The sequence below is a fragment of the Choristoneura fumiferana genome, chromosome 7 (genome assembly GCF_025370935.1).
Source record: "Choristoneura fumiferana chromosome 7, NRCan_CFum_1, whole genome shotgun sequence".
NCBI classification, from domain to species: Eukaryota; Metazoa; Arthropoda; class Insecta; order Lepidoptera; family Tortricidae; genus Choristoneura; species Choristoneura fumiferana.
The window spans coordinates 10,092,652-10,107,992 of NC_133478.1; the positions used below are offsets into that span (position 1 = coordinate 10,092,652).

At 35.9% G+C, this 15,341-nt stretch overlaps 1 protein-coding gene across 1 annotated transcript in view; it reads right to left on the reverse strand.

The window, feature by feature from the left end:
- Vps39 (vacuolar protein sorting 39) overlaps positions 1-15,170 on the reverse strand; it is a 21,711-nt gene extending 6,541 nt beyond the window's left edge. The window contains 12 exon segments of the mRNA XM_074090481.1: positions 1,044-1,263; positions 1,265-1,503; positions 2,064-2,090; positions 2,093-2,285; positions 5,979-6,350; positions 9,692-9,818; positions 11,104-11,224; positions 12,093-12,279; positions 12,974-13,177; positions 13,355-13,482; positions 14,149-14,298; positions 14,838-15,170. Of these exon segments, the coding sequence (XP_073946582.1) occupies positions 1,044-1,263; positions 1,265-1,503; positions 2,064-2,090; positions 2,093-2,285; positions 5,979-6,350; positions 9,692-9,818; positions 11,104-11,224; positions 12,093-12,279; positions 12,974-13,177; positions 13,355-13,482; positions 14,149-14,298; positions 14,838-14,907 (2,038 nt within the window). The 5' untranslated portion in view covers positions 14,908-15,170.
- Between the last annotated feature and the right edge of the window lie 171 nt (positions 15,171-15,341).

Sequence of the window (15,341 nt, forward strand, 5' to 3'; positions counted from 1 at the left end):
ACGTTTGTTTTAATGGTGTGATAATAAATAGATATCTTTATTAAAATCTGATATTTAATTCTTCTGTATTTACTTGTAACGTAGTAATTTATATTTCAATTGTAAAAATACATTGGAAATACTCGTATACATTTCGGACTTTACGATAAATGACAACTGTTTAAAGCTGTTTATGCGCACCCATCATGTGATTAAAGTTCTATCTTTGTCACTATTTGCTATTATAAGCAGGACAGCAACATTTCAAACTGTCAATTTGCTTAAGAGTGTAGACCTGCTTTATAACTGCCTTCGTGACGAGACACTGCAGGGGTCAAATGAGGGTCATTACTTAAATTTTGTTTAATTAATTCAGTTTATCACATTTTTGGAATCTGATTTCTGAAAACGCTTCACAAAGCCTATTTCTCCGAATGGTTTTCGATTTATTATATGTTGTCAAAAATTGGGACATCCCTATTGATAAAGTACGATAAGTAAATACGATTATGTAATTACTACATCTGTACCTGTTTTACAAGCTTTTATTTAGTTTCACCTGTCGCGTTGTCTGTCTGTCTGTAATCAAATCTTGCAAGTTAAAGTCGACCAACTTCCAGTAGTTTGGATTGACTTGAAATTTGGTATACTTATGTGAATTGCGTGATAATATAATAATCTGATAATGACATCCTGGTAATCCGGCCAGGATCATCTCCACAGGACAGAACTCTTCAACGGTTAATGGCATCGACTTGAAATTTGATATGCAAATGTAGTTTGGGTGACAAGAGAAGTACCTACAGTCAACAAAAAGTACAGTCAGCAAAAAAAACTTGCATTAAAAATTAAATTTTTACCAAAAACTTATTACCCATATTGTTAAATATTATGCAGCATGCCTTGCAAAAGGCAGTGGGTAAAAAACCGGCCAAGAGGCCTCAAAGTTGAAAATCGACTGAAGGCACGCCCATCTGTCAAGTGTTAACTCCACGTAATCGTACTGTACGAACTTTTCCGACAAAAAACGATGGCAAAATATTATTTACCTCACCTGCACTTACCTAGAATCTGCACATAAATAGCAAGCGCCTGCTCATGCCTCCCAAGCTTTTCCAGTATGACCGCTCTCTCTTCAAACAAGCTGTCACTTGGAAAATGCAATATAACCCTCTCTGGAGTATAACTTGAAGATTTCTCAAGAAACGCTAGAAGTTTCGCCTTCGTATGCTGTAATTCTTCCTCAGTCATATTAGCAGGTTTTTTATCTGTTATTTTTTCCTCTGTACATACTGATTAAGGCATCGTGGAATATTGAACTAGTATCGTTCCATGTATGTATAACATGTTCGAGATACGGGACTACTAAAGTTTCATGTTCCCTTAGAAAGAAGTCTAGTACTTTCGGACGGGGTAGTGTTTCTACTTCGATTTTATCCTCGGTAAATATTTTTAGGCCTTCTTCGGGATAATCTCTTATGATCCAGTCTGAGAATTTGAATATTAGGTTAACATGCTCAGCTCCTGAAATTAAACAACAATAATTAGTATCAAACCCAAACCTATCATCAAATAATAATAGAATAATTGGTTCTCTATCCATACTTAATATTATAAATGAACCACAGAAAGAACGTGTCTAGCCACACATCACGAACAATTACCATGGTTACCATTTATTTTAAAGTAAAAAGATATAAATTTTATATTATTTCCAGATTATTTAATTCAATGGTAAATCATAGTACTTTGCGAGCTCTACATTTTGAGATTAAAATATCAATTTAAAAAAAAGGTGACTAGGTAGGCATGTTCTTTCCGTGGACCCTTCAAATATAAAAATAAGTTACAACTGACCGATTGCCATGAAATTATATTAGAAGACCAGAAGAAATATAGGATATCTTTTATATCGATAAACGAATTCGTCGCTAGCAACAGTTAAATATAAATAAAATAATGTTTTCTGGCATATCAATATATCACCGCCTCTCATTTGTAGGAAATATTCACTTTACAAACACTACACTACTTTAAAATGTCAAAAATATTTCTCGGTCAAAATTCAAAAGAAAAAGTTGTACCAAGCTGCTGCAAATACTTCTTGTCATGTTATATCCCTTAAGGCTCGAATCAGGTTGCTTTGCCTGTTCCTTGAGCAACTGTAGCGCTTTCAAGTGCTGCCCTTTCGTCTGGTATAAAATAACCAGTTCGCTATGTTTGCCGTGAGCTACAAGAATCTTCTCCGCTTCCTCGAGGCGACAGTTGTTCAAACGGAGCAGCGGCGCTATCAGAGCGTCGTTTATCTATAAACAAAATGAATCACAACTTAAAACAATGACAAATCATGAATCAGGAGATAAGGCTAACTGGGTTTTCTAACGATCGGGTTTTTTAATACGCAATTATTAGTATAGTATCTACAATTTCATTGTGATTGTGGGTGATCGTAAGTAAAGTTAGAAGACTAAGAAAAAATCAGAGAGAGATCATTTTTAGGGTTCCGTACCCAAAGGGTGCCAACGGGACCCTATTACTGAGACTCCGCTGTCTGTCTGCCTCTCTGTCCGTCCGTCTGTCTGTCTGTCACAGAGCTATAACTCTGAAGCCGTAAAAGTTAGACACTAAATTTTACAGATTATGTATTACTGTGGCCGCTACAACAACAAATACTAAAAAAAAAGTTACAAATTAAAGGGGGTCGTCAATAGTCGTCATACAAGAAATTGTTTTTTCAACGTTTTTTGGTTGCTAGGCGTTATTATCTATTAGGGTAGCTATGTCGTTTGAATATTACCTTTGAGTTTGCCGATTTTAATGATGTTTTATAAAAGCTTCGATAATCGTAGTGACTGTCTGATTGTGTGGTTTCGTTTTTGTTGCAAAATTAATAAAACATTTATGAACCACAAACCTCAATGAAGCCAACTTTGATAAAGCGCTCGCCAAATCCACACCGTATTAATCACTATGATTACTTATTGTTTTTTACACTAAAAAAAACATACTAAGTATTTAACACTATTTACTTGTATTTTGATGGTACAATTATTCCTTTCTCGTCTACCGTCAGAAATCTGGGGATCATAATGACCAAACGCTTTCTTGGTCGCCCAAGTGACTGATGCCAGTCGTAAAACTTTTTGCTCGCTACACTCGCTCAGGCGCTTGCAAAACTTTCTACCTCTTCAAACGAAAAATTACTCTGGCTCAGTCTCTTTTGCTTCCGTTGCTTGACTATGGTGATATTGGCTATTCTGGATCTGAGTGAGGGGCTGCTTGACAAGCTTGACCGCCTTCAGAATGTATGTATACGATACATTTTTTGACTCAGCAAGTACGACCACGTGTCTAATTTCAGGGTACAGCTGAAATGGTTGCCTATAAGGGATCGTAGGAACATCCACGTTCTGTCATTACTTTTAAACACTCTTTTAAATCCTCCTGCTCCCTTATACCTTTCCGGCGTTTCAGCTACTTGGCTGCTGGCAGTCAGTATCGGTTACGATCGAGTACCAATCTCCTTTTAGCGTTCCTTCTACCTCTTCCAAAACATACTCTAATCTCTTTACAGTGCAAGCTGCTAGGCTGTGGAATCGCTTACCGACCTCCATCAGGGAGGGCTTGAGAAGGATGTGGCTTACACCTTCCCCTTAAACATTTGAGGACATTTCCTTTGTTTTATATTCGCATGTATAATATGTATTATGGTTATATATACACACACATTATTATTGTATTTATTTATTTCAAAGAAACTTACACTTATATTATATATATATATATAATATAATATATTATATATAATATATATATAATATATTAAACATATATATAGTATATACTATATTAGTAGTTTATTGATTTATTTATATTATAGTTTATGTATTATATTGTTTAAAAGACTGTATAGTAGCTTCCACAATTATTATTTTTTTCACTCTTAAACTCACTCTTTGTCGGACCCTAACTGATTGCTCCTCTCATCTACTCAAAGGTTGACTGGTAGAGATCCCTTAAAGGAATAAGTCCGCCTTTGTACAAGTATCTTAAAGTTTGTCAATTGTGTTTTGTTTATTTTCTTTTGTACAATAAAGAGTTTACATACATACATACATACATTAACACTATTTACAAGGTTTATAATACAGTTACAAAATTTATTCACACTAGTCGAGCTTCTTATTATTTAATTACTCAACATGCGAAGTCCGCCCAATTTCCCGCGAATGAACCGCGCTGACAGCTTTTTTTTTGAGCCGCGCGCGGCGCTTTGCGGGCAATGTTTTCAGAAGCAAATAGCCAGAACCAAAGAGGATGAGAATTCAAATTGTTTTTTATTCGAAATACTTGCACAAGTGCTTACATTTCGGCGATATTTTAGAAGCTTTTCTTTAGCTTGCCCTGTTTGTTTATTTATTGTTTGTTTGAGTCAAATCTTGGAAGCTAAATTTGACCCACTTCCAGTGGTCCAATCGACTTGAAATTTGGCATACTTATGTAAATTTGGTGACAATACAATAATCTGGTAGTGACATCTTGGTGGTCCGGCCAGGATCGTCTCTGTAGGAGGGAACTCCTCAATAGTTAATAGTACCAACTTGAAATTTGGTAGAATATGTAGTTTAGACGACAACGCAAGTACAGACAACAAAAAAAACATTCGGCCAAAAAAGCTTGTAATAAAAATTAAATTTTTAACAAATGATTATATTTATATGTAACTATGTTTGCTCGGGTGGAATCTTTCAACTAAAATTTGAAGTGGATATCTTCAACCGATTGAGCTGAAATTTTACACGCATGTATAAATCCGATGACAATCATCATCATCATCATCAGCCCGAAGACGTCCACTGCTGGACAAAGGCCTCCCCCTTAGAACGCCACAATGAACGACAACTTGCCACTTGCATCCACCGGTTTCCCGCTACTCTCACGATGTCGTCAGTCCACCTGGTGGGAGGCCTGCCAACGCTTCGTCTTCCGGTTCGTGGTCGCCACTCGAGGACTTTTCTCCCCCAACGGTTATCTGTTCTTCGAGCGATGTGGCCTGCCCATTGCCACTTCAATTTGCATATTTTTCCAGCTATGTCAGATGACAATGCAATATTAATATTATTATAACATGGAATTGATCTGATGATAAAGCTAGCGGTTGACCATAGGAACTCTGTGATAAACGACACGACCGCATCGAGTTTGGACTCGTTTGTCGTCTTGACGAGTACTTTGGTAACCAGGGCATAAAGAAGTACAGTCAGCAAAAAAAAAACTTATATAGGGTTCTTACCCTCATGTACGAGTCCGACTCGCACTTGAGTAATTTTTATTATATTCTTATTAAACATAATGACCGGATAACTCACGTCTTAAATCGAGTTTAGCTCGACATGTTTCGGGCTAATCCGTAGCCCCTACGGATACGGACCCGGACCTTCGGGCTACGGATTAGCCCGAAACATGTCGAGCTAAACTCGATTTAAGACGTGAGTTATCCGGGTCATTATATTTAATATGAGTGATCACGGTAGTAGGGCTACACCCCGATCCGACGAATCCTGAGTAGTTTCCTTTTTTACAACACAATATTTACTTGTACTAACTGTGGAATAAAGTTTTTTTTTCTTTTTTTTTTTAAAGCTTGTATTTAACTTGCAATGTATGTACAGGGTTGAGCAGATTAAATTTTTAACAAATGAAATCCCGTTTCTTTGAATAGCTTGATGGTCCGCGATATAAACCTTGCATTGATAACTAAATGTTTTAGGTTCTTTAATATCTCACACAGTCGGAATTTTTGCTTGTTTGTTTACAACGAGCTGGGGCGTTTCGCGTCCATTATTGAAAACAAAAGATACCAAGCTTATATCTAGAAATCACAAAAGAAGAATAAATACTCAATGAAAAAATCTATAATAATGTAAAAAAACCGTAATATTTAAGCAAAATGTCGATACTAAACTAGGACACTTAATCTGCCGAACTACTTTGCTTACCTGTAAATAGCATTTCAGCAGCGTAATATCAATCAATTCAAGTTGCTGCATGACGTTCCTCTGGCTCGGGTCATCCTGACTGCCACTCGCCTCCGAAGCACTGCTTTTCCTCGACCTCAACTCAAGTAAATACTTCACCAAAGCATTCAACGCCTTCTCTAAATCCTCAGCCTTCAATTTCCCATTCTTCCCGCCTGGTTTATTATCTAGTTCGGGAAATAACTTGATGACATCAGCAGGATCAGTGTTTAGTTTTCCGAACTCGTCCATAGCCTGGGCATATTGCTTATTGTCGAATAACTCTAGGGCGAGGAGCATTTTAATAGAATTTATCCTCTGCTTCTTGTCTTCAGGCGGGCAGTCGTTTAAATTCTGTGTAAAGGAGAATAAGCTTTTGTTAAAAAAATAATTTTTAATCTAAGTTTTTTTGCTGACTAGACTTATTTGTTGATTGTACTTGCATTGTCATCCAAACTACATTTCCGTACCTAATTTCAAGTTGATACCATCAACCCTTTGAGGAGTTCCGTCCTGTGGAGACAATCCTGGTGGGACTACTAGAATGTCACAGCCAGATTATTGTAGTCACCAGATTTACATAAGTATGCCAAATTTCAAGTCAATCTGACCACTGGAAGTTGGTCAAATATAACTGACAAGCTTTGACCAGTACAGCCCACGCTTTCCATCTCATTCTGAGGAGAAGTCTGTGCTTAGCTATGGAACGTTGTACCTATACAGTCCCGAGAATGCTTATAACAATAGTAGTTTTTATTTATATATTATTCAGAACCTTGGTGATGATATGATAATACTGACTGTTCTGTGGTTTAGGGGCTGTTTCACCATCCATTGATTAGCGTTAACCGACGGTTAAATGTGATGCCGTCTCCGTCTATTCAAACAAAACAAATAGAGACGGCATCACACCTAACCGCCAGTTAACACTAATCAAACGTTAACATAAGTCATAAGTCAATTTGCTACGACGGTACGAGTGTATACGGTGAAACACCCCTTAGTATAATAAAAAAAACTATCGTTAAATGCACTGGCCAGAATTATTTCCTACCTAAATAATTGCATATACGTATATTACAAATATACACAGACTACTTATATTCATATTATATTCGAGATATTATTATCGCTTGCCAAAATACTTACGTGCATCATTAAGGCAATAGTTCCCTTGCGACGGTTTCGATTAAAAGCAAATATAGAAAGTTTGTCAGCCATTATTTTTGATTTTGGATTGTTTAGTTTAAGATATAAACATTCCTAATTAATAATACACGATAAAGAACAGTAAAACAATTCTACACGAAACTAAAAGTAATCATGAACAACGAGAAAAATCATGCATGAATCTTACTTTAATCTTTCTTTAAATATTTGCCTAACTTTTTTTACATAGAACGGAAATTTTAACTTACATTCATAAGCATTATAATCTTAGCTTGCCGCTTTTTATTAATTTTACTATGAAACATTTTAATATAGGTGCCAAATAACTTTATACAACAAACCACTGTTATGCGTAGCACCAAACTTAACAAATGCTAATCTAAAGTGGTATTGTATGAGTTTAAAAATATATTTGTAGCGATAAAAAAATTAACTTCCATTTGAGTCATTCATTAATTAATAGGTTCCGATATAACAAGTCCCTCAATAAATACAAACTGCGATGATATACAGATAAGCTGAACAATGAGATTATCATTTACATTTACACTGGCTAATTTATAAATCGTTACGCATCTAAAGAGGCAACCAGAATGCTCTTTTTTAAATACTCTAACATTATTTTTCTTTGTCGTTACTCGTTACCCTCAAAAAATTCACACTCTCACTCACTAACACTCTATTTAGAAATTAGTTTTTGATTTAAAAGTGTACATTCAATCATTATGAAAAATGCGTTATTTTTGGCTCGCTAGTAAGCATACAATAAACTAAATGACCAACAGGAAAACTGAATTCCCTATAACAATAATTTATTTCCTTATAAAATATTCCAGACTGAATTATCATATTTCCCTACGTAGGTAGTCGAAACAAAGCAGTTACAATATACCACCTACACCATGTTATTTTTGATTTACCTTAGGAGACCCACATGCTCGTTTCCCATCCAGTCGATAAAAAAAGTACTGAAATCAATTCTCTGGTACAGCCAAGCCAAGTTACGAAAATATGTATACAAGATCTTAATGTTAAGTGCATAAAGTGATGTGTACATGTTTTTGTAACTTTGAACGTGTCGATATCTTTACAATCGACTGTACATTTGCGTACATATGGGAGAGTAACATAACTGACTGACAGAATGAGTCACATTACTAAATTATTGGGGCTAAAGACTTGAAATTTGGCAGATTTGGTATCTTCGTTTATAAAGGTGCAATAAGAAAGGCAAAAATTGGCAACTTGCGACCAAAGCCACGACGACGTGACGTGAAGCAGTGTGGGGTACTTTTGGCATAAATTGTTTCTAGTATTTGGACGGGTACATTAAAAATCTAATAATATCCATAATCTCCATGACGAAGAGGATCGTCAGCAACGATCTATTGAGTCTAAACTTAAGAATAACCCGTTGCTTGATTGGTTGATCAAAAAGTGCATTATATTGTACCTACATGAGTTTTTACACTGACTACACGTAAATGTACATTTCCAATTTTGCATGCCATTTGTATTTTATTATTGTTTTTGGCCATTTTTATTGACACCAGTGTTATTTCTAAGATCTACCTAATTATAGATAAAAGTCTGTATAATAAATATATCACGGAGTTGAAATAGCGATTAGGTTAAATAGCGAACCTACTGTGTTAAAATAAAGTTGTTTAAATACTGTGATGAATATCATAATATTTGCTGTTTTATATCGTTGAGTTTCTTGCCGGATTCTTCTGCAGAGGCGCACAGAAACATTGAAAGTGCTTGTTTACATTTAAGTTTTGACTTTCTTTGACTTCTTATTTATGTAATTTTGATTGTGTGTGTTTGCAGTAACAAATAAACGTTTTATCTATCTATCTATCTATCTAATAGATATATGTTGTTTATTGGTCTTACAGTTATCTTATTACTTACCGCAATGCAATCTAATAGATGATTAAATTCAATAAATGATATTCCTGCAACAAACTATATGCAAAGAAAAATATCATATTCTAATTAAAGGAGTTTTATACAGCTCAAACATAATAGATAACATTTATTACGCACCTTTTTGATAAAAAATAATACTTACTTGTACTAGTCTTAGCCATATTAAACTTGTAATCGCTACTTGAAATCCGCTCTCTAATAATAAACTATTTTGAATTCCATGGTCACTCGTGGGGACCATTCATAATCATATCAGCCGTAGGATGTCCATTGTTGAACATAGGCCTCTCGTCTCGTTGCTTCGGTTTGAAGCGCCCTGAACACGCGGCTTTAACCAGAGGCCTCTGGTTGTATGTATTGCCTAACGTTTATGACACAACAATGACAGATTTCGCATAAAAAAGCTGTCATTTGATGGTGATTCCAAGCGTCAGAAACGTTAAGCAATACGGCCTCAGCTCCGTTCATCTTGTTGGTGGACGTCCTACGCTGCGCTTTCCGATCTGCGGTCTCCAATCGAGTACTTTTCGGCCCCAACGGCAGTCTGTCCTCAGTGCTATATGCCCATTCCTAAGCTTCTAAATACTTACCGTTAGATTGATAGCTATCTGGAACTGTTTGTCTTTCAACAGTTGTTGGATCTGCTTGTTAATATCCACGGAACTGATGCACCAGACTTGCCCCACTGATGCGGCGAATATCAAGCCGCGATTGCATCTGGAACAAAAACATTTGGTGTTGATTAATCCTGTCAGTCAAAACCCGTCCATGTACAGAACAGTGTCACAATAACTAACTGCCCCATCAAAGTCAAAGTTAAAACTCGACTACGAAGTTTGAGATCCTGGGTTCGAATCCCGGCCAAATGTTTGTTCTCGGGTCTTGGATGTTTAATATATGTATTTAAGTATGTATTTAGCTATATAAGTATGTTTATCCGTTGCCTAGTATCCATAGTACAAGCTTTGCTTAGTTTGGGACTAGGTCAATTGGTGTCAAATGTCCCATGATATGTATATATATATATATATATATATATATATATATATATATATATATATAATATATAGGCTATAATTCAAGTTAGGCATAATTCAAGTCATGAATGTGAAAAAAAAATCTACCTACCCACCACCGTTTCGGAAAAATCTCTGTGGAGAAAAACCCGGCAAGAAATTCAATGGTATATTTTAGCTAGCTAGCTTTTTGATATTAGCCTTGGCATTACCATGTTACTCTAGGTATTTTTTGATAAGTTGTCCGAATATCGCAATACACATGGTTCATATGTACCTACATAGGTACATGAAACCTATTTTTTAGGGGTAAACGATTACGCTAGTGTTCGACAAAACCCAGTGGCGTAGCGTAGTGGGGGAGGGGGGGGGGCGGTCCGCCCCCGGCGGCTATCTTGAGAGTGCGGCAAAATTCCATAACGAATAATACTTAATAATATCTAGATAATAATATAATTATTTCACAATTTTTTCGCACCTACACGATTCAGACTGATTAGAATGAGCATTTTCGACTACTTATACTGTGACGAAATCGGGGAATCCCCTTTTTTATAACTGAATGGTACAATAATGTATTGACATTGGTACTGTAGTTTTTCAACCTCTTCACTGCCACAAAACAAACGAAGTGAGACGTGCTCTGTACGCCACAGAAAAACCAGTGACAAATCCACTTGATTTTTAATTCCATTGCAGAAGGATTCATTTAGAGTTGAATGTTGGTTATGTATAGATGACAGTGGCGTGTGAGGTATTCCATTTGGCTGTCACGACTGAATGACTCTGGTGGTGAAGAGGTCAAAACCTAAACAACAGGCCCGTAAAATTTTCTTCCGCCCTGGGCGTCTGATACCTACGCTACGCCACCGACAAAACCCTCAGGTACCAGTCAAGAATTTTGCCTTAGTTGATTATTTTGCAACGATAAATCGATTACAGAAACACAATCACAATCACAATTTCAGAAAAATCGTTATTTTTACCTGTACATCAGTCTTGCTTTATTAAGTTCAGGCAAAGTTTGCACAAAGAGCGGCGGCTCCACCGTTTGCACCACTACGTTGTCGTCTTGCATCAACCCGAGGAGATATGGTTCATCCCAAACTGGAGACATGAGAAAAAAAGCTTAACAAGATACAAGAACCGAGACCTCATTGATTTTTAAATATAATATATAACTAAATTGGGTAGTTGACACCAACAATCTAACATTCTTTTTTAAATTTATGAAGCGAGGATCATCATCGTTTGCTGCCTCCCTCTTAGAACGCCCGCAACTCGCGATGTCGGCTGTCCACTTAGTAGGAGGCCTGCCAACGGTACAAGGCCATTATCGGGTTGTAAAATTACTAGTAAAAGCCACCAGAGGCTAAAAGTAACAAAAGGTGCATAAAGAAAATGCTAAAATAAAGTGTTTTTTAACCCCCGACGTAAAAATAGGGCAGGGGTGTTACGGCCGCCACATACACTCGGAATTCCGTAAATACATCACAAAAATACTATTTTACGTTTATTTCAATTCTGAATGCACAAGCCACCATGCGGAATTCCGAATCAGAGAAATGTTTGAACGGAAAACTACTGTCTGTATGTGGTAGGTCCATAGATTTTTATTGATTTACTGTGTTCGAAGTCCTGTCTGTCTGTCTGTAATCAAATCTTGCAAGTTAAATTCGACCAACTTCCATTGGTTGGATTTACTTGAAATTTAGTATACTTATGTTAATTGCGTGAGAATATAATAATCTGGTAGTGACATCCTGTTAGTCCGGTCAGGAACGTCTCCGCAGGACGGAACTCTTCAATGGTTAATGGCATGGACTTGAAATTTCGTATGCAAATGTAGTTTAGGTGACAATACAAGTACAGTCAACGAAAAGTACAGTCAGCAAAAAAGCTTATATTAAAAATGAAATTTTTACCATACCACCATACCATTTATTTACCAAAAACTTATTTATTGTTATCTCACCAAGACCTATGGGCGCTGCTTGCCATTTAACAGTGTGCCTAATCTCAATCTCTTTAGCTTCCTCGACTAATACTGACGTGAGATCACGCCCAAGCATGAAACAAGTCTCCGAGTACTTTGCTACTGTCGGTTCCAAAGACCTAGAGCTGCTGGTGGGGAACAGCTCTTTCGGGTTTCCTGATGAGAGCTGGAATTTTAACGGTATTTATTAACATATTTTAGTATCACAAGTTTTATGAATGTATGTAAGCTCTTTATGGTACAAAAAAAGAAACAAAATACAACTAACAAACTTCGAGACTTTTTTTTAAAATACTTTTTAACAAGGCTTTAGTACACGAAATGTGACTATGTCAGCCTCATGGGGAGCCTCAGTTATATACACCACACTACAGATATTATGCTCTCCCTTGAACTCAAACCACGTCTCTGGATGCAAAGGCCTGTCTAATGAACCTGTAAATCAGCATTGCTTCTTCTGAAAGTGGTTGACTTGGAATTACATTTACACCTCCATTGAACAAGCCCGTACCATCCAAATACCTGTCTCTGATGTCCTTATTCTGATCACATTCCAAAAGAAAGTGAATAAGGTCTTCAGTCTTATTACAATCTATACAAGGTACCTACTTGCTTTTACCTGTGTTACCTTTTGTACTTTTTTACATAAAACTGTATTGATTGCCCCCAATCTCACCTGACAAAAAGTGCAGATTATGCAGTATTCTATTTTAACCCTCTAGGCTGGCAGCACAACTGCCATTCTGCGATTCTCTAGTGTTGATGAAGACCTTGGGTGATGGTACTTACTTAACATTAAGTGATCCACTATCTTGTTTTATTTAACAATCTGTTTCAAAAGCAAAAAATGTTGTACTCACATCATACAAGGTATATTCAGCTTTAAAGCCAACACAAATATACTCAGTACCCCATGCCATAACTTTTGGTACATCTGGTATGTTGAAATCAAATAGATGCTGCTTGAACTCTCCATTCTTTCCATAATACAATTGCAGTTTTCTTCGGACAGCAACACAGAGACGGACCACTGAGTTTGATTCACCGGTCATTGACATTTGTGACTGGAATTAAAAATTAAGTAAAAAAATGTTATGTCTGTCTTTATCTGATACACTAGTATTCTGTGTTCATGTCATACTAGCCATAAAGAGGACCGTAGACCAACTTAAGCCAAAAATATTACCTAAATTGAAATTTTATATTGGTTGGTTACATTTTACACTTCTCATATTCCTTACCTTATTGTCTATGGAAAATAAGGATGCCCCTTTAGTTTGAGAGAAAGTTTTCATTAGTGGAAAATTAACACCTTTTATGTCATGTGTCGTCAGAATGTTATCTGTCAGACATAGCAGCAGGTTGTCTTCTGAAATATTAAATAAAACACATTTTGTACAACTATTACAAAAAAAAAAAATATCTTGAAGACAACTAAAAATTGGATACTTAATGTAAAATACAACTGAGGTAGTTGCAAAATCGTAAAAAAAATCAATAGGTATATGAATTGGTTTTTGAGACATCATAAACAAAAAGGAGAAGTTACAAACACAAATAAAAACAAACTGAATAACCTACTAACAGGGCAAGTTAAATAAAAGCTTGTAATGAGTCAGCTCACTGTGAAATTATTTTTAAAAATCACTTGGAAGTCACTCAGTTTTATCATGATTTTCGGAACCCTACCCTAGTTAACGCCCAAGATTGGCCATAGAGCATCACCAATCCACTTTATAGTTTAGAATAGTTTAGTGGCAATTCCTGATAGCAAAGCAACTTGTTTTTAATTGTTATTTTAATTAAATTATTGTGTAAATTATCATATATATTTATTTTCCTCATTAAATTTTCCTTTTAAAAATTTCAGTATGAATTCTTCTAATTTGACATTAAACTAATTGACTATCAGAGTTGGTGAAATATCAGGTCCAAGGTCTATGTAAACCTGCACAATGTGGTAGCTCTAACAATAAGTTTAGTTACACCAAAATGTCCACTATTTAAATGCTATAATATAAACCAATATGATTACCTGGTATCACTTCAATCTGTTGAATGGGTTTCTTACTGAAGCCTTTACAATACTGCAGGAGTTGGAGTTCATATTTCTGGTTACCATTGTTTGAGGACAGTGAATACATCATTAGGTGACCTTGTCGTGTCCCTAATATGAGGTGGCCATCTAAAACAAAAATCCTTTTTAAAAATAAACTGATATTAAATCTTAATTCTGTGCATGGACATTGTAATGCAGATATATTTTTGAATAATATAAAATAAAGTCACTTCCTGCCATCTGTCTGCAGTATGCAATTCATTCATTAGATAATTTTTATGTTTGTTCATGTGATATGGTGGAAAAGAAGCTGAATAATGTGAAATGCCTTTGGTTAGAGACCATTTTTTCAAATTGCACCTATGTGAAGCTGGGGCGGGTCACTTGTAAATTATACATACAGGGGCAGAGGGTGTGAAGAAAAGCCCAAATTCAGTTTTGCCACAATTTGAAAAATTTGTAGACCCTGTACTGCCGGCTTGCCTAACAAGAATGTACACTCCATGCTAATGGTAAACTGTGTATAATAGTTTAGATGCTCTTACAGCTACTAGTATAAAGCTTTACTTCTCTGAACACAACACTAAAGCAGCAAAATACTATTTTCTTTTCTTATAAAAAACATTTCAACATTACGAGATGAGGCAAAAGAAAATAGTGCTTACCGTAAGCAGCAATAGCTTCTATTTGTACCGTAAGATTAAGGAGATGGGACACCTCATAGGCCTCGTGCATGATTGCAATCACAAATTATCAACAAAACTTGAAAATTCGGCAATGTTATACGCCTCCGGAAAATACACGTCAATAATATTACTTTAAAACGATAATATTCTGATTTAATAATGAAAATAATTTGCAAATTAAAAAAACTCTCATGAACAGTTGTATTTCATTTTCTTTGTCTCATTTATATATTTTTTATGATAAAATAATGTTTATTTTTGTGTATAATCGTTTGTCTGTCAGAAAGACTCGATTCTGTCAGTCAGTCCACAGAGTACTTTATACATATACTGAAAAGTCAGTCAGTGAGTGAAATGAAAGCACAACAAAAGTGACTCAACCTGAGGACTCAAATGACAGTTTTTGTACGCGAAACCATAAGGTGAGGCCACATGCAGTCGCTCGACGCTCGTTTCCAACGTCAAATCTAGTGACATTTAGCG